The sequence below is a fragment of the Amaranthus tricolor genome, chromosome 3 (assembly GCF_026212465.1).
Source record: "Amaranthus tricolor cultivar Red isolate AtriRed21 chromosome 3, ASM2621246v1, whole genome shotgun sequence".
Lineage (NCBI taxonomy): Eukaryota > Viridiplantae > Streptophyta > Magnoliopsida > Caryophyllales > Amaranthaceae > Amaranthus > Amaranthus tricolor.
In genome coordinates, this window is record NC_080049.1 from 26,021,165 (window position 1) to 26,045,102 (window position 23,938).

The 23,938-nt window shown below is 30.8% G+C and overlaps 2 protein-coding genes across 2 annotated transcripts; one reads left to right on the forward strand and one right to left on the reverse strand.

The window, feature by feature from the left end:
* The first annotated feature begins 11,427 nt into the window (after positions 1 to 11,427).
* On the forward strand, positions 11,428 to 16,797 carry LOC130808690 (beta-amyrin 6-beta-monooxygenase-like). Its single transcript, XM_057674146.1, has 4 exons — positions 11,428 to 12,084; positions 14,200 to 14,650; positions 15,317 to 15,504; positions 16,368 to 16,797. Exons 1-4 carry the CDS (start codon positions 11,587 to 11,589, stop codon positions 16,665 to 16,667), a joined length of 1,437 nt encoding a protein of 478 aa, XP_057530129.1. The 5' UTR covers positions 11,428 to 11,586; the 3' UTR covers positions 16,668 to 16,797.
* A 176-nt stretch (positions 16,798 to 16,973) lies between these two features.
* LOC130808689 (pentatricopeptide repeat-containing protein At1g20230-like) lies at positions 16,974 to 19,936 on the reverse strand. The gene has a single exon (XM_057674145.1). The coding sequence runs from the start codon at positions 19,684 to 19,686 to the stop codon at positions 17,626 to 17,628; it is 2,061 nt and encodes a 686-aa protein (XP_057530128.1). The 5' UTR covers positions 19,687 to 19,936; the 3' UTR covers positions 16,974 to 17,625.
* Between the last annotated feature and the right edge of the window lie 4,002 nt (positions 19,937 to 23,938).

Consider the following 23,938-nt stretch of genomic DNA (forward strand, 5'->3'; position numbering starts at 1 on the left):
TCTTTTAGGTACTCATATACAATGCATCTTTTCAGAGACGAAATTGCCCCTAAGATTGAGACCTCGGATAATGAGCATTATAGTTATAACACTGAAGAGGACCAAATTGTTAGATACGAGCATATGGCTGAAGACGCTCCACCACTTAACAATGATTATGACACTAAAGACGCCCTATCAACGGATGCTCCCACTACCACTAAGAAAAGAAAAGGGCGAGGTCCTATGAAAAACCTCAAAGTCGCAGAACTCATGCATTTGGAATACAATGCATTGGGTCAACCATGTGGAAAATGGCGTAGGCATTATGGAAAACAAGTGGGCCTATGTATCCGTAAGATTTCGATATTGTACGCATGGAATGAGGTTCTAGAGGGTTTGAAGAACTTTCTATGGGATAATACTATGGTAAGCAATAAATTTACTATTTTTATTCATTTAGTTTCATTTTAAAATTAATTTAATTAACACTAATAAATAAAATTTTTCTTTTGTAGAATCTTTTTCACATCGAGAACGATGAGGAGAAGAAGAATGTGTTTCTTTCAATTGTTGCTAAAAGATTCAAAGATTTTAAATCCAAGCTAGTAACTGGCTGGATCACCAAGAAGTGTGCCCGTAAGACCAAAAAAGTCAAAACGGGAAATGACGGTGGAGAGCAATCACCTTCAAAGCCGCCCTATGAAATATGGGGTCAAATATCGAAGAATGAATAGGAGGCTTTTGTTGCCAAAAGAACAACTCTCATTGAAGTTGTAAGTATTTAATATTATATTATAGCTTTTGATTTAAATTTACTTCTTTTGATTCAATCATTAAACTAATATATGACATTTAATTTCTATTGATTAATTAGGAAAAGCGTGGTAAAGCTTCTGAATCAGCAAGCAAAAGGAAGTTTTACCATCGCTTGGGTCCAAAAACGTACGATGAGGCTCGAAAGGAGTGGGTGGATGCGGGTTTATACCCCAATTAAAGTCCGAACACCCTCATCTAAGACTACCTCCGCATCCGTGAATACTTCTGCTGGAGATCGGGTGCGAGATTGGTATTGTGGACTTCATTCCCGAGATGCAAGTGGTAAATTTACCATTGCTGATCTGGGAACGAAGAAGGTTACTGATTTTGTGCTGAGTTTTAAAATTATTTAGTATATTCTTGATTTGTTTTGTATATTTTGGCTTTGATTTCCTTTTTATTTGAACAGATGGGCTGGAAGGAAAAAGAAGCTATGGGGGAGGTTACCTCAAGAGGCAATGTTGATGCATTGCATATGGTCTTAGGAAAAGACCATAGAGGGCGGGTAGTCGGAAAAGGAGGCGTCCGCACGGGGTTAAAGAAGGCATTCGACAAAGAGTGTGTTGCTAATTAATCCCGAACGATGTCACCTGATGAAGTAGCAACCCTCAGAGCAGAAATTATGAAGGATGTTCTCGCCAAAGTGGCACTCGTGTTGCAGAAGATGGGAGCACCCACTGTAAACTTGGCAAATCTGATTGTCGAGGATCAGCAAAGTCAACATGGGGATCCTAACGCTTTGGTCGAGCCAACACCCGAGCCCATTACCCCCGTAGCACCCCAGCTTATTACTACCCTCGAAGGGCAAAATCCTACAACGGAGACCATGAACTCCGTTGTTCAAAATCCGAAGCCAACTCCCGAACTAGTAGTGAAGGTACATAGTTTTTAAATATATAAGCACTTATTAATTTAAATTGCAACGTGTTTTAATATTTTATTATGATGCTTATTATACTAAATGACACAATTTTCAGGAGGCGACTCCTTGTTCTCTTTTGCTGCTTAGTTAGATGTTGCTAGTGATGGCGACTTAACTGAGGTTGCATATGGTGTGGCACAACCAACCAAAGAGGGCTAAACAGTGCATTCCATGCTTATTACAAGTGGCCACATCAGTGTGACCGTAGAAACTATTCTAAAGGGGTTTGAAGATTTCTCACTCCCTGTTCTAATGCCAGAATGGAGCCTTGAGAAACTATCAGACGCCCTAGGTAGTTTCGTCACATGGCCATATGCTTGGGTCTGATTCACTACCATGGTAATAATCATTTGTATCTTATTTATTTTTATTGCATGTTTACACTACTTTAATTGTATAAATTAAAATAGCAAAAGAGTCCAAAGAGCTCTAAGAGAGGGATCGGTTCCTCATCAAAGGTGTCGACTGGGTCAAAGTCGATGGCACTCACTCCAATTTTGACTGACGCAGAGCTAAAAGATCTCTCTCAAGATTGTAAATGGTTGCACACATGTGCATCTCGCATGCGTGAGGAGGACCCAATCGATCTAACCCTGCAGAAGGAACAATTCTGCTTTGTTGAGAGCCCTTTTGTCATTATTGGTCCTAGTGACATTGGACAATTTTTGAGAGGAAAAATGTTGAATGTAGCTCTTATCGATGTCTACATGAGGTGATGTTCATTATCTTACAATTTAGGCATTATTGTTTAATTGTTCTAATAACCGAATAACTGACAAAATTTTCTTATTCGTGAGTTTAGTGCGGCTTACGAGGAGCTAAATTCTTGCGAACCTCCAATAAAATTGGATGGTTTTGTCCTGAGTCGATTTCGGATACTAAAAACGTAAATGATCCATATGACGTCAAAGCATACATTAAGACTGCTTTGAATAATTTCCTTGCATCTAAACACACGTTCATTCTGGCTCCATATGTGGAAGAGTAAGTTTTATTTTTGAAATTGAACTTATCTTTTGATTTTTAAGTTCACATGATCTCTAATTTATTGATTTTAAATTTGCATTTGTAGTTTACATAGGATACTTTTGGTCATATGTCATTTGACGAATATTGTGCACATCTTCGACTCATTACAAAAAGCGCAAAGCCCGCCTCGCAACACAAAATTTAAAGCCTTGTTCAATGCGTACGTAATTTTATGAATTTTACCAATTTCATTTAATTAAGATATATATATATATATATATATATATATATATATATATATATATATATATATATATATATATATAATAGTATTACATTAATATTATTACATGCATTGATATATAAATAGTTATACTTTTCCCATGCGTTTCAGCACAATGAAGAAATTGCGTGAAGAAATGGGATCTATATCCAGAGCCATATTTTCGAAATGGACAGCAATAAAGGTACACAACACTATTCGATTTTTAAGGATTTTTAAGTGTTTTTGGCACTTTCGCGCATAAAAGTAGCTCAAACTTAGTTTGTTTTGCACGAAACTTGGCACACAACACTATCTGGTATATATTATTGTGTTGAAGTGGTTAGAATTGAAAATCATAGTCATATGCTAGAAATTACGTGATAAGTTGCAATTTTATGGGTTTTTATGCGTTTTTGGCACTTTCACGCATAAATTAGCTCAAACTTGGTTTGTTTTGCACGAAACTTGGCACACAACACTATTTGGTATATATTATTGTGTTGAAGTGCTTAGAATTGAAAACCATAATCATATGCTAGAAATTACGTGCTAAGTTGCGATTTTATGGGTTTTTAAGCTTTTTTGGCACTTTCGAGCATAAATTAGCTCAAACTTGGTTTGTTTTGCACGAAACTTGGCACACAACACTATTTGGTATATATTATTGTGTGGAAGTGGTTAGAATTTAAAACCATAGTCATATGCTATAAATTACGTGATAATTAAGTTGCGATTTTATGGGTTTTTAAGCTTTTTTGGCACTGCCGCGCATAAAGTAACTCAAACTTGGTTTGTTTTGCACGAAACTTGGCACACAACACTATTTGGTATATATTATTGTGTGGAATTGGTTAGAATTGAAAATCACAGTCATATACTAGAAATTACGTGCTAATTAAGTTGCTATTTTATGGGTTTTTAAGCTTTTTTGGCACTATCGCGCATAAAGTAACTCAAACCTGGTTTGTTTTGCACGAAACTTGGCACACACGACATATTTGGTATATATTATTTTTTTGAAGTGGTTATAATTGAAAATCATAGTCATATGCTAGAAATTACGTGCTAGTTGCGATTTTATGGTTTTTAAGCTTTTTTGGCAATTTCGCGCATAAAGTAGCTCAAACTTGGTTTGTTTTGCACGAAACTTGGCATACGACACTATTTGGTATATATTATTGTGTTGAAGTGGTTAGAATTGAAAATCATAGTTATATGCTAGAAATTACGTGCTAAGTTGCGATTTTATGGGTTTTTATGCTTTTTGGGCACTTTCGCGCATAAAGTAGCTCAAACTTGGTTTGTTTTGCACGAAACTTGGCACACAACACTATTTGGTAGATATTATTGCGTTGAAGTGGTTAGAATTGAAAATCATAGTCATATGCTAGAAATTAAGTTCTAAGTTGCGATTATAATACATCTATTTTAAGCTTTTTTGGCACTAACATCTATTTTTCTTAGTGATTTCGACAAGATTATAATACCGTTGATTGCAGCTACTACACTCTCAAATACGTTCTTAAATTACAATTTTATATATTTACTACTGGTAAAATCTAATGTTTATGTATCATTTAATTTTATATTATGTTATAGATTTAATATGATACTCCAAGGAAAACACGCCCTTTGAGAGATGGGGAAATGCGCGAATTGAAAGACAAGATTACTGCGTATCTTGCTAATTTTTGTTCTTGGTAAATATTGTAATTAGTTTAGATTTAGGACTTTAATTTGTATATGTATATATTATTATATATACGATCGAGAGTTTACAAAGAGATTATTGGTGATAATTGGTGATTATCATTGGATTATTACATTTTACATTAATCATTGTTTATTACATTGTACATTAATCACTAGACTATTTATTAATATTAAATGAAAAATATATATATATATATATATATATATATATATATATATATATATATATATATATATATATATATATATATATATGCTGCGGGCCACCTTAAACCGCAGCATATAGTATACATTATATGTTGCGGTTTTGAGGAGGCCCGCAGCATATAGTCTTACAGTATATGCTGCGATTTTGGGGAGGCCTGCAGCATATAATGCACTTTTCTGCTGCAGTTTTAAACCGCAGCATTCAAAGTAGGCCATCTGCTATATCGCTAACGCTTGGGGCCAAAACCGCAGCATATTATGGCAAAAAAAACTGCAGCAAATGAGGTTTTTTCCACTAGTGGTAGGCAATAAGTGTGTTGTAAGTTGGGTTTAAGTCTGATGTAAGTTGGCATTAAGTCTGATCAAATAGGCATTAAGTATACTATAAATAAGCATTAAGGATGATATAAATAGGCAAAACACAAAATCCTAAAATTGTAAAAGGATTTAAAATACACAAATTCTTTGTCATAAGATATACAAATAATAACAATAAACGATTTCACATAATTTAATAATCATAAATTTTCTTAATAATACACACAATTAAATTATTTTTTTATTAAATCCCCTACACACTACTTCTTCTTTGAGATGTATTTTTTTGCTCTGATTTTCTTCGAACCATTAACAATCATTGAAGCCTATTTGATTCACAACAAGAATCTATGCAGATGTAAGCTTGATCTCTTCTTTACCATTACACAAGAAGAGATGTGGTTTGCATTAGTATAGATGTCTTTGTCAACCTTGTGTATACAAAACAATCATAAAAAATAGCATTAAATGACATAAACAAATATTAACAAGAATAATCATAATGTAATATTACAATATACTTAATGCCAACTTATAGTACGCTTAATGCCTACTTATAGAAGGCTTAATTCCTACTTACAGTATACTTACATCATCCGCTATTGATATGGTTATTCTATAGTTTCAGTTTAATTGTATTAAATGATAGTATTTTTAACGTCAGATTACATCATACTTAATGAAAACTTATATCAAACCTAATGCCAGCTTGCATCAGACCTAATAACCACTTATATCATACTTCATCCTAATTTACCTCAAATTGAATACCACCTTATATCAAACCCAATACCAACTTATAGTAGATATAAAGCCAACTTACATTAGACCTAATGTCAATTTACATCAGTCTTGATGCCAACATATAATATATATAATGCCAAATTAAATCGTACTAATACCAAATTATATGTTATATAAAACCCAATTTACACAAGATCTAGTGCCTATTTATATCAACTTAAAGCCAATTTATACTAAATTTAATGCTTATTTATATAATGTCAATTTACACATACAGAAAAAAAAAACGACTTATAATATATTAAAAGCCAATTTATAACAATATAATATCAAGTTATAATAAACCTAATCCCAAACTTACAACAAAATAACCATCAACTTAAAACAAACATAAACCAATTTCACACATATAAAATGCTCACTTATATTAGTCATAATGCCAACTTATAATATATTTAAAGCCACTTTTTAGACCTAATGCAAATTTAAACTAAAAAGCATGCAACATCTATCAGATTTAATGTCAACATCCAATAAATATAATCCCAATTTATATAATTATAAATGCCAACTTAGATAAGATCTTTTGCGAACTTACTTACAACATCCAATTAATACAAACAAATTTTAACAAGAGTAATCATAAATGTAATATTACAATATGCTTAGTGCCAACTTACAGTACACTTAATGCTTACTTACAATATCCTTAATGCCTATTTACAGAAGGCTTAATTCCAACTTATAGTATACTTAATTCCAACTTACAGCACATTTAATGTCTACTTACATCAAACTTACATAAGAATTGATGTCAACTTACATCAGACTAATGCCAACTTATAACAATTATAATGTCAACCTATAACATTTAACTTACAATAAACATAATTCCAATTTACATCAGATTAAATGCCAGCTTACATCAATTTAATGCCAACTTAAATCAAAGAGAAAATAGGTCGGTCTCTAAACGAAAAAAAATAAGCCATCCAATAAGTCATACAAATTCTTTACTAACTCAAAATTTCTTTCCATACACTAAACCCAGTTATTCAGCATCATATATAACCTTTCAAGAACATAACTTAATAGAAAATATATAAAAATATGAAAATGAAAAAATGAATCAACTAATAACTTGATAGAGAATATGCTTAATTACATATTTTTAAACAAATAATTACAAGAACAATGATAAATATGTCAAAAATAAATGAATCAACAAATATATGGATCAAACTTATTTACTTGTGAACAAAGAAGAATAGAGAATATAAAAAGATGGAAAAATTAATCAAATTTGTTGATTCAACATGTAATAATCTAAATTTTGAGAAAATATAAGAAGAGAAAGCTCGAGGATGGAGGGACGAAGAAAAAAGGTGAAGGGATTAATGAAAGAAAAAAATAACTGACATAATTGATGAACAAATAATGAGATATCTTTTTGAAACTCACTATTTCAGTTTTTAAAGAAAACCAACTTTTATTTTTTTAAGAAAATTATATTATATGAGCTAGCCCATAAAAAATAGCCTCTTTGCGAGATCGTCTTTCATGAGAGTTTGTGTATCCATAATGCATGCAGTGGCTCCAAAAACGGGCCAAATGTTGATTCACGTACTTCGATAATAGGCTTGGCCCACATGCGTAAAGACGGAGGCCTTTGAATGGTTAGACTTCTAGATCATTTATCTTGGTTGGCCCAATTGCTTTTTGACTCGTTTGCTTTTTTTTTTTCAAGAACTTTTGACAAAAAGCATTTTGAAAAATAATTATTGTGATCTCAAATTTAAGAAACATAGAGAGTTTTTACTTATATATAAGTTTGGTAAGCTACTTCTTCTATCATTAATTGGTTTTAAGATGAAATCTTATTATTTTTGTGCTCTCATATCTCCACATGCAATTTTTATTGAAAATAAATCCAATAACAAACTTAACATGATGATTTTACTCCGAATTGGGTGGCAACATGGTCCTATTGAGATTCTTTTAACGGGTTTGCTTGCTGCATTTTTGCTATGACCATTGATATTTAATTACTTGAATTTAGATTTCCATTGTTTAGGTCATTAGCTCCGGTCTCACCCATTCTTTTGATGGTTATCTCCACTCGTCTAAATATGGAAAACACATTCGTAATTTTATTATATTGAAATAGGCTAGAAAATCTCTCTATAAAGAGGAAAAGAAAATAAATCATTTCTGTAACTGATGAGAATCAAATCTCTACTAAAAAAGTGTAAGAGAAAAACTTTGAACCACAAGACTAACCCTTAATTCTCAACCAAACACAACCTTATTAAGATATATCTTTGTATTTTAATATGATAATAATCTACCATATTAGGTTCCTTAAAAAAAATCTACCAAAATGTTACATCTATAATAAAATGAAATAAAATATTATATTCTAATTTCAACACCGGTACGGTAGCCTACAGGTTGAAAAGTTAGTAGATGAGGAGATTAACTAGTATTGCCTTCAAACAAAAAAAAAAAGAGATCAACTTGTATTAATGAAGGAGTAAGTGGTTATGGCCCAAAAATGTGCAACCTAAAGTTTAATAATACAAAACTAATTATTATAATAATATCTAATTGATTCACTTGTGTGAATCCAGAAACTGAAACAATCAAGGAGCAAGCATTCATGACTGAAATCAAGGGAAATATAATAAAAAATAATTTATGAATTATAGTCTTAAAGTTTAACAATATAATTTTGCGAATTATAGTTTTAATGTTTATTTATTGCGAATTACAGCCACTAAAATTTCAAAATTTATAGGTTCAGGCCAAAAACATAGAACTCCGACACTTAACCGAAAATTCCGACCACCAAAATGGTCGAAATTCTGTGCTTTGACGTGATGAACCTGCGAATCTTGATACTTTAATGACCGTAATTTACAAAAAATAAAGTTAAAATTGTAATTCGCAATAGTATTATACTGTAGGGCTATAGGCTGTAGTTTAGAAATTATTCTTTAATAAAATAATATTTGATTGGTTCACCAAAATCTTTCCAAAAGCACTAACAACAAATAAAGATGAATTAGCGTACACACAGACGTAAACTTTATTTATTCACCGTTTAAGCTACATCTACCTATGTAAGGTGAAGATGTAAATGTTATATGAATTTATTATTTACTAATTAATATTAAAAATATATTTAATTATTCACAAATTGAGGGTTTCATTTGTCCATTATGTTATTAAATTAAACACTTACAGTTAAAGTGTGTAATTAAAAAATTAAACTAATTCTATGAGTTCATCTCATTATGAGACAGTCTCATACAAAACGAGCAGATATTATTCATTAATTAATTATTAATTGTCATTTTAAACTATCCAATTGATAAATATAGCTTAACTTAGGGTGAATATTTTTTTTTATATATATAGTTAATAAAACAAGACAAAATATAAATTGGTGGGACATAGAGATTATATGGCAAGCGATCACGATGACAAGCAATTAAGTCAAAAGAAATTTATAGAAAATAATTAAAAGGATAATGTGTATGTAAAAGATTAATCATGAGTAATTATAATGAAAAATGGTCTGAAAAGATTAGATTAATACTAATCTGAAAAGAATTATTAAATTAGATAGTCATCTGGTAACATCCATCTGGTTGTACGTATGTAATAATATTAATGCATGGGAAACTCACGTGCACCTAGAGGACACTTGTCCATTATAAACGGGTATTATGAGATAGCGGGACACTTGTTTAAAGGAAAAACAAAGAATGCTATAGAAAATAAAGGAAAATCCAATAGAGTAATGGAAGGATTGACACGTTCAAGATAAGCACAATCGCATGCAGAAAATTTTGGAAACTAGTAAAGTATCAAAAGAATATATTTTATATCCACAATCATGGGCTATAAATACATATCAAGGAGCACATAAATAAGGTAACTAACTTCTATTATTAAGAGAAAAAGACAAAACAACTTAAGGTAATTTATTGCTAAGGAGTTATTACAACTGAATTTTAATGACTCACTTTGATTTTCAGAAGGATATTAATACTATTGTGATAAATCTAAAGCGATTGTAATTGTCTTGACTGATACTCAGTACAACAATTGTTAAGAATTAAACATAAAAGACCTCACGTCTAAATAAGTCCTAAGTAGTAATCCAACTTGCAGCCACAATGTTTCTGGAAGGACATCTTATGCAAACTTGTCTTATACTGTTACTGACTTGGGTGTCGGAGTGGGTCCCCGGAAAATATTCCGAGCCCTGCTAACCCCTTGCTGCTTTTTGTAGGAACAATCATCTTCTCGAGTGATCTTTTCACATAACTTGGAAAGGCTGTAAAAACAAGCCTTCACCAGTACTTAACTCTTGATTAATCACTAATCAGAAGCTTAAATCTTTTGATTAATTGTTTTGCAAAACCAATACAGGAACCAATAATAATATTCAGTCCGTTTCTTTTGGTTTGTCTACTTTACTTTTTTCATGTATTTTAACGCAAACTTTAAGCCTCGATATCTCATACGCATAATAAAAAATAGTAAAAATTATATATTAAAATTCTTTACATCAAGACGAATCTAACAAGATCCCACATAAATATATTTTATCTTAAATATATACTTAAAAAATTAAATATAAATTTCTCTTTTATAAAGTGAAAAAACTTAAAATGAACAAGTAAAAAGGAAAAGAGGGAGTATTAAAATTTATCAAGAAGAATATATTGTAACTATATTTAGATAAACTAGAATTTTTCCCTAAAAATAAAAGATAAACAAGATTTTTAAAATAAATAGTAAATAAACAGAGACTAAGAGTATATTGTAAATGATCATTACTTTTACTTCTTGTAGAGTCTCAAATATCTCAATCCACTTTTGCAAGATGTTTTTTATATTACCTGTAGACTAACTGAAACAAAAAATTACGTGAGAACTAAATTCAAAACCTATAATAAAAAAAGAAATTTTTAATTCTCTTTTGAATATCTTCATCATTTCTTTCTTATACTCCCATTAATGAGTCTAAATTACGCCAAAGTGTAATCGTATAAAAACTTGCCTAATCCCCAAAAAAAAAAATTCTGATTTTGTATGAGATTGTCTTATTATGAGACAAACTCATTCAATCAGCTCATTTCTCTAATTAATTACTTAAAATTATAGATAATTATTTTAAAATTATAAGTAATTACCTTAATATTAAAAAATAATCACCTAAAAATTATAATTAATTACTTTAAGATTGTAAATAAACGCTTTAAGATCATAAGTCTTCAATTTAATACTAAATTATTACATTAAAATAATCTAATACATATGATTTCACTATAAAACCTTATAATTCAATAAATTGTGCAAAAATTAAAACATTGCCGGGACTGTTTGACCATTTCCATAGTATTCATGCAATCAACAACTTGTCTTTTTTAATATATAATAAAAAACGAAAACCGCCATACAAGGTTGCAAAATTATGGCATAATTAATGTTAATGTGATTCATGCAAATATTTGACACAAGGAAACATTGACCAAAATTTTGAAATCATAATCCATTATAAAAATTTCAACCTTTTTTATCATCAGTTACTGATTTTAAGTTTTCGATCTAAAACCCCGATTCTCCATCAAAAACCATGTCTTTAACTTCAATCTTACTCCTTGGAATCATATCACTAATCATTCTTTTTCTAATCAGACTGATATTTTCCCATAAATCAGAAAACCCAACAAGAAATGAATCAAAACTTCCTCCAGGAAGAACAGGGTGGCCAATAATAGGAGAAACATTAACTTTCATAACAAACCCAGAAAAATTTGTACAAGAAAGAATGAAGAAATACAGTCCAGAAATATTCAAAACTTCAGTTGCAGGAGGGAAAATGGCAGTTTTATGTGGGCCTGCAGGAAACAAATTCTTGTTTTCAAATGAAACAAATAAGTCAGTTACTCCTTGGTGGCCTAAATCAATTTCACAACACTTGATGTTTCCAAATACAGATCTTTGGAAATCTTCAACACCTGATGATAATTCATTTCTTAAGGTTGAATCAATGCAAAAGTATGTTTCTTTTATGGATTCCATGGCTAAAGATCATGTTCAGACTAGGTGGGCTCCACATAAGGAAGTTGAGGTATGACTTTTCTTCAACACCAGATCATGTTAAGTTGTTATGACATTGAATTTAATGCAGCTTCTTATTTCTTATTACTGTTTAGTTTGTGATTATAATATATCTATTATTATATTGGAATTATTTGTTTAATTGTTTTAATTTTTATTTATGTAAAGTCTGTTAATCGCATTCAGAGACTTGTCAATTTTTAATCCGATTTGAAATTAACTTAAAACTTGATTAGAAATTAGTGAGTTATATTTTAACTCGTGACCAAAAAATAACTTGACCCAAAAATTCCCAAAAAAAGTCATATCCGACCAAAACCCGATAATTTTGTAACCTTCTCTATATTTTTTTTTTTTGAGTGAACCTTTTTCTATCTTAAGTCATTTTCATTCATTATATTTTTAGTTATTTTTTTATATTGATAAGCAATTTCTATGTTGTAGCCTTAAAATTATTATGTTAGTTTTTATATTAAATATTTCCTATAAAAGTTTTTTAAAATTATTATATATTATATATTCTTTATGAAAATTTTTAATGTTAAGAAAAAATCAAAAACCTAGACCTATTTGGTCCGCTCAAATCCGACACGATTCAATTTTAAATTGACTCGATTCAAAAATGATAAGTCCCAAAATTGACCACTAAAAAGACTTGACAAAAATACATCTAATCCATCATTTTAACGGGTCCACATCAAATATTGTTGTTTTTTTTTTCCAATATTTGATTTTGTCGGGTGTGGCAAAGTTGCGATTGCTTAAACTATATGTTTGGATTAATTATACAAAATTTGTAAAATTATTAGTGGTTGATTTGGCTTAAACGAATTGTGGGTATATAACCAATAAAAAAAGTTGCTCGTTAAACTACTACTGTTCTACACTTATGGTAATGAAGCTTCTCAACGGGCTAAAAATCCGTTTTATATACTTTTACAATATCTCCACTTATATAATATAGTACATACTTGTTACGTTTCTTTTTAAACTCAAAAGGTTAAAAAATTTATTGTGATTGTGATGTTGTTTTTGTGAAAATTTTTAGATAACCACTATGATAAATGACTTAATTCAAATATAAAATAAGAAATTTAATAATAAAAGTAAATACTGATTAGGTTTTATTTTGTTGGTGACATATTCTTATAACTTAGGCATTTTTTCGTTCGTTTTAAAAATTAATAGGAGTATTTACTCCAATAAAAATCAATTTTATAACGTTAAATCAACAACAATCAATAAAATGCTTTTTTAATTATCAAACCTCGGTTTCAATCATTTCAATTTCAATATAAACTAATTTTAATCAGTTACAGTCAATAAAAATTGATTTCATTTAGTAAAAGTCAGTTTTAGTCAAAAATAGTTTTTTACATACACGTATTTTGATAATTGTAATTTGTAATAACAAATTTACTTGTTATTTGTGATGATCGATTAGTAAGTTTACACCTATGATGAAAAATTATAAAAATTTACAAGTAACATAAATTGCTATCATGGTGATTTAATTTATTTTTCTTTATTTTTAAATAATTATCAAAACAATCATCAAGATGTTATATCTACCAGAGTGATAAAATAATTGTTTTGTCAATGTTACTAAATTTAATTATTTATATAAAATATAAAGTAGGTTTTAATGATGATACATAAAAATCTAGGAACTATGATTGAGAATAATGATGCAAAATATATTAAACTATCAAAAAAATACAAGTCATGATAATGATAAAAATTAAAATTATATTGATTATTAATAATGTTATATTTTTTATTTGTTATTATTTTTTATAAATTAAATGTATTATTCTACATTGTTATTAATTTATATAACATTAACAACTTTGAGTATTGTTGTAATGGGTAAAAAAAATTATACAATTTATTTTAATTAGTAAAAATCTATTACAAACATTAGAAAAATCAATTTTTAAAAAATATCTTTAATAAAAGTGATTTAATAAGTAAAATTCAATTTCAACCAGTAAAATTATAACCATTTTTCATTAGTAAAAATGACTTGAATCATTAAAACATGTTTAATAAAGTTGTTAATTAATTTGTACATTTTGTAAAATTTTGTTCAAATTCAATGGCATAAATAATTTCCATGTTGAAGGTACATCCTCTTTCTAAAGAATTCACATTTGCATTAGCATGTCGGATTTTTATCAACTATGAAAATCCGGAGCAAGTGAAAGAACTTGCTCAACCCTTCTTTGACGTCGCAAAAGGGATAATGTCAGCTCCATTGAATATTCCGGGAACATCTTTCAATGGTGCAGTTAAGGGAGGTGCACTTATCAAAGAGAAGCTTCTTCAAATCATTAAGCAAAGGAAGGAAGAATTACATACTAAAAAAGAGGACGATGATCATAAACAAATTACGGATTTATTAAGTAGATTGCTTGTTTGTTGTGATGACAATGGTATGTTTTTGACTGAAGAAAGGATTGCAAACAAAATAATTGGTTACTTGCTTGCTAGCTTTTTTACTACAAGTATAACTATCACTTTCGTCTTGAGTCACCTTTCTAAGCACCCCCATGTTTATGACAAGGTTTTGGAAGGTAAATGCTTCATTGCTACTTTACTATTTAGTATTCCATCCTTTTATGTAAGTCTAAAATTAACTTAGTCTATAGTATTTTTTTGACGTGCATTCTTTCTTTATTTTCTAGTCAATAGTCTACACTCCTTACTCCCCTACTCTATTTAATTATACTTTCTGACTCACACTTCTTAATTTTAAAGTTCAGTGTGCTCTAAATCTACAAGACCTGCTCCATTATTATACATAAAAACAACATTACTATATGTTCACCCAACTCTTAAATATGTTTGTGTCTCCGTATTTATAATAATTTTACTACTTTTGTTTTGTTTTATCGATTATATTATAAATATTTCATAAAAAAAATGGAATATCATATTGTAAATAGTAAGACTCGAATTATGCTTAAAAGCTATGCAAAAATGAAATATAACCATCAAAATAAAACAAAAGGAGTATTGCCATTAGATGTTTTTATCTTTCAACGCATGACTTTTTTAATTACTTAAATAGTAAATAATATGTGTAAATTTGATACTATTGTAAAAATTCTACAGTAAACATTTATCAAGGCTATATAATAAAAACATCAGTCATTATGTTTTAGGGAGTAATTTAGTCTTCAAAATAAAAGTTGTAAAATATATTAGATATGTTTATAAACAGCTAATTAATTTTTCAGAGCAATTGGAAATAAAAAAGTCAAAAGGAGTAAGGGAGCTTCTTAGTTGGGCAGACATTCAAAAGATGAAATATACATGGAATGTGGTATGTGAATCAATGAGATTGGCACCACCATCATTTGGAGCTTTCAAAGAGACCCGTACTGACCTTACCTACGCAGGTTTCACTATCCCAAAAGGCTGGAAGGTACAAATTTTAACTACTATAATTTTTACTTCTATTATTTTAAGTGCATAGCAATTATAGACATCTTTTTCAAGTTTCTACATTTAATTTTTCATAGTGACAACTTCCAGGGCCGATCTTGAGTTTGACAAATTCAGGGCGAAACATTAATTATGACCCCTAATTACTAAATATACTACTATAACTCCTAATTATTAAACATTAAAGCGCCGTTTTTCTAATTTTTCAAATGAATCTGGAGCACAAGCCTCTCTTGTCCCTTATAGGGCTGGCTGTTGTTAGTATGCCTCGAACTCGGTATCAAGAACATTGCAGCTCGCAAAGAAGTGCACGACCCGTGAGTGGAAGAACAAAAGCTACTATTTTTTTTGGTACGCGAATTGGTGTACGGCCCGCGACCTCAACTGGCGAAATTTGCAGTTTTTATTTTACGTGATTTTCTTGATGGTTACCTTTATTTATGGTCGGTTATTTGTGGATACTTAGATCCCAAGTTGTCTTTTAAGATGGTTTTATTATATATACCCCCTCTTGTTAGTACTAGAGAATTATTTATTCACAAATTGAGAGAGAGACCACAAGAGAGTCATTGTTATTTGTGAGTGTGATTATCTTGTTAATTCTTTGCGATCATAGTGAAATTATTTGATCTCGGTGCTGGTGGACGTAGCTATCACATTGATAGTGAACCACGTTAAATCTTTTGTGTCATTTTCTTATTGTGTTTGTTGGAATTTTTATTGTTTCATTATTGTTCATCGACCTTACTTCCGCTGTTGCACAACATTAGCCTGACAACTTCCTATAATTTTAATTTGTAAAGAATTAAGTGCATGGATATTTACATTTGTTATGGTGATTAGGTTTCTTGGTCAGTGCATTCAACATATAAGGATCCAAAATACTTTAAAAATCCAGAGAAATTCGACCCATCGAGATTCGAAGGAAATGGAGCAGCACCCTTTACATTCGTGCCATTCGGGGGAGGTCCCAGGATGTGTGCCGGGAAAGAGTATGCTCGCATTCAAATTTTAGCATTTGTTCACAATGTGGTCACTAACTTCAGATTGAAGATGGCAAATTTGAACGAAAAGATTTATTATAATCCAGAACCAATTCCTGCCAACGGCATGAGGATTTGTCTCCAACCTCATCATTCGTGAGCATTACAAGTACAATCAACAACAAACATTACATATATATCTAAATCTAATCAACAACAAACTTTTTTTTTTTTTACATAATGTAGTAAAATAAATAAGAATGATAATGGATCAGTTCCGATGATACCCATATACATTTATTTGTGAAAACTCATAGCTGAAAAATTTGGACTCAAATCAAATGCATCAGTTTTGATGGTCGACGGGTCTATAGTCTCAAATAACATTTACCTTATTGGTTTTATAGTAATATTTTTCCAACTTGAAGAACTCTTTTCCAAGCTATTATGAGTGAAAAATATAAGATGATTAAAGCAGAATAAACATGACCATTCAACATTTCAAGACACTATTTTATCAAAATTACACAAACTTTTCATCATCATTTCAACCATTTAACACCAACAACCAAATGGGCCGATAGAGTCAGAACTAACCTAGGTCTAAAACACGCATACATTTTGGAGTTCCGGCGTCTAAATGAACACCAAATTTGGTGATGCAGGTCATTCTGCAATCTGCAATACCTTAGTGCTCTTAACAGAAATTAAGTCTCCATCTAGACTGAGTCTGAGAAGTAATGAATTATCTATCTTAAACATCAGTTCAACCTTCGGTGAATCGGGGCTATTTCAGTGTGCAGGAATGCTCATCAGTGTCCTCAACAGAAAACAATATTCCTTATTCTGCTTGCAATGATTTGAACTGCATGTTCAAATGCACATCTAACAGTGATACCAGTGCATCTTTGGAGGTCATACAGCATATCAAGATCAAACCCTCATCTTTGGACTCGGGAACTGATGTCCAATACTAGTATGTGTCCAAGTATCGGATACGACTAAATATTCAATATTATGCCTAAAAGGAAATGGCTTAGTGTCATACCAATGTCCGAGCATCAAGAATCGGACACAGATAGGTGAAGCTAAATGAAGAGTCCAAGTAACATAGCTTGTCACCAAAAGTCTTTGCATGAGCATAAGCCGTCCTTGAAATGGTGAAATCTCAATGAGTCTCTGACAATGATCTGTTTGTCTACAATTTTGGCTGTGAACTTAATGAAATTATGGCAGTCACCACAAATTCTCAAATTTTTGAACACATGAATCGTTGATTCCCCATTTAGGTTCAATAACCCGAAAGCAACAGCTAGCTTTTCACTATGGTTACATAACACTGCTTCTTTATCTTCTTGATCCAAATCCTGCAGAACAAAATCAGTATTTGGCATATAACCAGCCAATCTGACCTTCTGACCGATTACATTCAAAAACTCGGATATCTTATCACTCTGCTCATTGCTCTGATCACCAACAGAAAATGTAAAAACTTTGTTCTTGACTTGAATCCAACTACAACCTGGGGGTTTTGAGATTCCTTTTTCCTCCATTATCTTCCTATATTTAAGAGCTTCACTCCACAATTTGGCAGCAACAAATACGTTGCATAACAAAACATAGTTTCCGGGATTGTCAGGTTCAATTTCAAACAAATGTTTCCCTGCAATACGAGCCAATTCAACATTCTTATACACTCTACAACCACCAAGTAAAGCTCCCCAAGCACCAGCAGTTGGCTTCATGGGCATTCTCTGTATATACCCATACGCCTCTTCAAGGCGGCCAGCACGACTAAGTATATCAACTAAACTTGAATAGTGATCAGCATCAGGTTCAATAAAATGATCCCTCATTGAATGGAACACTTGAAGACCCTTATCAATAAGCCTCGAGTGACTACAACCAGAGAGAACCCCTGTAAAAGTAACAGAATTGGGTTTAACCCCATAGTCTATCATATGTTTAAAAAGCAACAAAGCTTCTTCCCCTCTTCCATGCATGGCATTAGCAATAATCATAGTATTCCAAGCAACAACATCCCTTCTAGGCATCAAATTGAATATCTTATGGGATATCTCAAGCTCACCACATTTCGCGTACATGTAAACCAAGGCTGTTGTAGTTGTCAAGTCAGTAAAAATGCTATTCCTAAAAATGTATGCATGGATTTCTTTTCCCTTTCTTAAGCTCTCCATATTTGAGCAAGCAGGCAAGGCACTAGTTATTGTAATATGGTTGGGTTTTAGCCCTTTTACTTGCATTTCGACGAGATATTCAAGCGCTGTGGTATTATAACCATTTTGAACACATCCACTAATCACAGTATTCCATGAATCATAGCTTAAGGGAACTCTCTTCGTACTCATTTCACGGAATATTCTAAGAGCATTCTCTGATTCTCCATTTAAGAAATATGCTGCAAGGATAACATTCCAAGAAACTACATCACGCACAAGCATACAATCAAATACCGATTGAGCGTCCTTTAAGCAGGAGCAGCTTGCATATAGGTCAACAAGCGCACTTGCGACAAATGCATTTTCAGCAACCCCATTTTTCACTGCATACCCATGAACTTGTTTACCGGAATCCAAGCACTTGAATTTAGAACAAGCAGGAAGAATCGAGGACACGGTTACTGCATTTGGACTAAACCCATTTGAACCCATCTCACGAAAAGCTCTGAATGCTTCCCCAAGAAACCCACAATTAACATAGCTTGACAACAATGATGTCCAAGATATGACATCCTTGACAGGCAACTCATTGAAAACAGCTTGTGCACCCTCACAGAACTTACATTTTCCATACATATTAATCAAGGCATTTCCCACAGTAACATCAGATAGAAATCCAAACTTAATAGCATCCTGATGAATCTCTTTCGCTTTCGTAAGATCACCATATGCTGCACACGCTTTTACAGCTGACAGCAGTAGTATCCTATCAGGAAACTGATTTTTCTGCTTCTTGAATAGAGAATACAGAAGGACTGCATCATTTGAAAGACCTTGCTTTGTGTACCAAGAAATTAAGTTTGTCCAAGAATGTAGGTTTGGTTCAGGAATTTTGTCGAACAGTTGGCGTGCACGATTTAAATCGCCAGAATTAAGAATAGATTTTAGTAGTTTCTCTCCCAAGTAGGATGAGATGTTACTGGGTAACTTGAAACGCATGCCCTTAGGTTACAGATGCGGGCAGCTGAGCTGCAGTTTGCAAATACTTCGGCAGAAATATCATTTACTTCTCTGCTTCAGCTATTAACTGAAATAACGACTTTCTTTCTTTATTTTTTTGATGTGAACCTTGTTTATTGAATTTTTTTTTCCAATGAGACCGTTTAAGTTGTCCCGAGTCCCGACCTCCATCTTAAAGGATGTTTTGATTGTGAGACCTCCTTCCATTTTGACTCTAAAAGTTTGTATATATTGGAATTTTCTAGTTAGATTCATCTCTGTAAAATAATTTTAATATATATTTTTATAAGATTTTGAGAGTAATTTATCTAATTGGGGTTGAAAAATAAAAAAGTTCAATTTTAGTCTTCCCTAAAACTTAATAGTCAAATGATGTTCATATAATTAAATAGTTTTATTAAACTATATTTTTTTTGTTTGGTTATTCCAAACTTGCAAGAGGATAAATTGTTTATTTTGTCAAGTAAATATATGCGTTAAACAAATTCAAAAAAATTCACAAGTCTTACAGAAGAAGCCAAATATCCAAAAAAATACTTCTACATACAACTAAAAATCTCAATCAAAGTCTAAAAGTCAAAATCTCAATTAATTTGTGGCAACTACTATCTCTGATTTGTAAATTGGTTGAGGGCTTAAGGCTGTCAAGAAATTGTGTGACTTTACCATGACTAATGCGAAAAAAGTGTCAAACCACGTAAAAACCTACATTTACCATTACCAAATTCAATAGATATTTTCTACAAAAAAGTATAACAATTTAACAAATATGCAAGGTGCAAGGCTACCTCTAAATGAAGATATCCTTATCCCTGTGATCGATTGTTAATAAAAAAGTGATACAAACTTTGATATAAAAAATTTGCAATTTGTTGTAAATAATAAGTTTTGATAAAGTGCAGTTGATGTAAATAATAAGTTTTGATAAAGTCACTCAATAATATAATATTCTTTTTCATAGAGATCAAAAAATATGAGACAGTAATTACAAGATAAATAACATCATAACTACAATTTATTAAGTTAATTGTTAGGATAGGATTTTCTAACCAAATATTTTAGCTTAGTAAAACTCCTTACAGATATAAGTTATAGAGAACATCAAAGTTGCAATTTTTTTTATTTTCTAACACCTATTAGGCAAATCGTTCAGATTCTGAATTTTCTTTACAGATATTAAGGATTTAAATTTTGAGAAATTCTTAGTAAATAACGGTTATTTGTAAGGTTAATAAATCATCCTTATGTGGTAGGATGTGATAAGGTTAGAGTTTTGTTGTTTTAATTTATCTTTTTTGATTTTATTTATTTTATATTATTCTTTTTATCTTTTTGTGGTTACAAATCGCGGTTATTGATTGGGAATTTTTGTTAAATTTTCAAATGGAACGGTCTTTTGTGATATCATTTTTTTAGGCTGATTTAATGTACACTTAAATTCTTAATTAATCACCTTATAATATCTTCAATTAAACAACTATAACCTTAAATGATCACCTAAAATCTAAGTGACAAATTATAACCTTAAAGTGATCACTTACAATGTTAAAGCAGTCACTTTTTAGGGTATAGTGATCACTATTATTAATAACTTTAAAATAATCAATTAGAGAAATACATTAAATGTATGAACTCGTCTCATAGACTTGCTGAAAAGAAAAAATAACAAACTTCCACATATCATTATTTTGGGGTTTTGGTTTGAATGAATCTATAAAAAATAGTTATCTATAAAATATACTTCTACACAAATTCTTGTAAAGGACAATTTATCAGAGAGACGGTCTCTCAGAAGAGAGGCGGATACTTCTATTACTTATGTAATCTCGTAAACGCTATTGTCCAATATTGAATAGGCCATCGAAAAGCCTTTAAGTCCATTACATTCAAAGCTCTTAAAAGTTACAATCAACGGCCAAAAACAGCAAAAAGGATCAGCAGTACTGTTTCTGGAATACAAATTCTCATTTAAATATCACAAATTCGTGTTAGAGACATTCTTTTTAAGAGACCATTTTAATTGGATCGACCCATTTTATATTTTTTAGAATATTGTAAGTAGGTATTAAGAATGATGTAAGTAGACATTTAAGATATTGAAAGTAGGCATTAAGGATATGGTAGGTAAGCATTAAGAATAATGTAAGTAAGCATTAAAAATATGATAAATAAACTTTAATCATTAATGGTCTGGATTTGAAATATGTCTTTCAAAGAGACGGTCTCTTAAGAAACTAACTGTTTAAATATTCACCGTGAAACAACCTGAAATCAAGCTAAAGTCTAAATAAATTAAATACTAGCTTCTCTTGTGAGATTTTTTTTTTCCGTGAGACGACTTCAAACAAGAAATCTATTTTCTCATAAACACACACATATAATCACACGCGAATGCGCGCGCACACACACATACTCACACTTGCACGCGCGCACATACACATATACATACCAACTTCAAGACTTAAACATGTTCATTTTAAGCCTTAAAACCCTATTTCTTGCTTTAACCTTCATCCTCTAAAGACTTAAGTTTGTTTTTTAACCAACTACTTTAACCGTTAAAATGTCAATTCCAAGACTTAAAATCCTACGCCAAGGCTTTATGCCCCTACTATAAGTCTTAACCATCCTTCACTAAGGTTTAAAATGACAACTCCATGACTTAAAATGCTCACTCTGCTGTTTGGTATGGGACATAAAAATGTAATGAAAAGGGAAATGATTAAGAAAAGTAAGGGTAAAGGTAAGGATTATACTTATATGTTGTTTGGTATAACAATATAAAGGAAACACTTAAGTCAACAACTACCTAAAGAAAAAAAATTTGTTACTTGACATAAATGAGTGGTAACAAAATAAGGGTATCTATTACCCTTAAGAAAGGGATTAGGTTACCCTAATATTATACCAAACAAAAAATATGAAGTAATAGTAATTGAATCTCTTACTTGACATTAAAATGTTTATACCAAACACCCCCTTAAGATTTAAATGTTTTCATTTCTATGACTTAAAATGACTATTCTAAGAAATAAATAGCATTCCAAACTTTAAAGTAGTAATTCTAGAACAAAATTTTTTTTTAACAAAAAAAATAAAATTTCTTGAATAGAATGTATTTGTGAATAATCTACTATTTAAGCTTGTAATTTATCTTATTTAAATTATTTTATTTTTTTTTTTGGTTATCACGTCACACTCTATCATCAACTTTTATGTACACAATTAAAATGAGTAGCTAATATAAAATGATAGCAATCAGTTAATTTGGATTTTAGAGAGCTATACACAATACACTCACTATACAGCGGTGCGAAGCATAGAGTGAAGCTTCGTTTTTTGCAAATTGTCAACTACAAAATCGTGGATTACAAAAGCTAAAACATTGTACAAAGACACGTTCGTTCAATAAATTAAACAGTAGACTTATCACTTATTAGATGCTTCTGTTTTGGGAAATTATAATTATAATTATAATTTATATTTTATTTATTTTATTATTATTAAAAAGCAAGCTACCAAGCACAATGTCCTACACCTAACTAGCTTTTGTGATTTAGCTTAAAACCCCAAAATAGTTGGCTTGTTCTGATGTCCCATCTAAGCACACAGGACAATTCTAAACTGCTCAGCACAGCATAAATTTGAGAATCTTACAAACAATATGTAACATCATATTTTTTTAAAAAAAAATATGTAGCATCAATCTTCATTCAGTTGGAGGATACACCTGTTTCCTCCGAGCTATTATAAGAATATATAACATATTTTGGAATCTTAAACATCAAATTAAACTTTTAGTTGAGTTGGTTTCTAATAAGTATTAGAAACCAACGTTACTACAGGTCGCATGTTCGAATTTCAACTACCCTTGATTTAAAGTGGAATATTCCGCGCCTGTGCGCATCCACACTTCTAGCCCAATGAAATATCTTGTGAGGGGTGTGTTACAGTATACAACATATTAATCTTGGAGCCTTAACAATCAGTTTATAAAACTTTTGATTGAGTTGGTTCCTTAAAAGATCTTGTGTTTGATTGTCTCTTTCCTAATCTTTCCTTTTTCTTACCTGCCCTGTATCTAGAAAATGATCATATTTAAATGTAAATTATCTAATAAGTTTGTTTATTTAGGTGTTGTTTTATGCATTTGGGAATTTTATATTATTATAAAGAATTGCCAAGTTAGATTTGCTATATCTGTTATAGAGAATTGTCTTATTAATTTGCT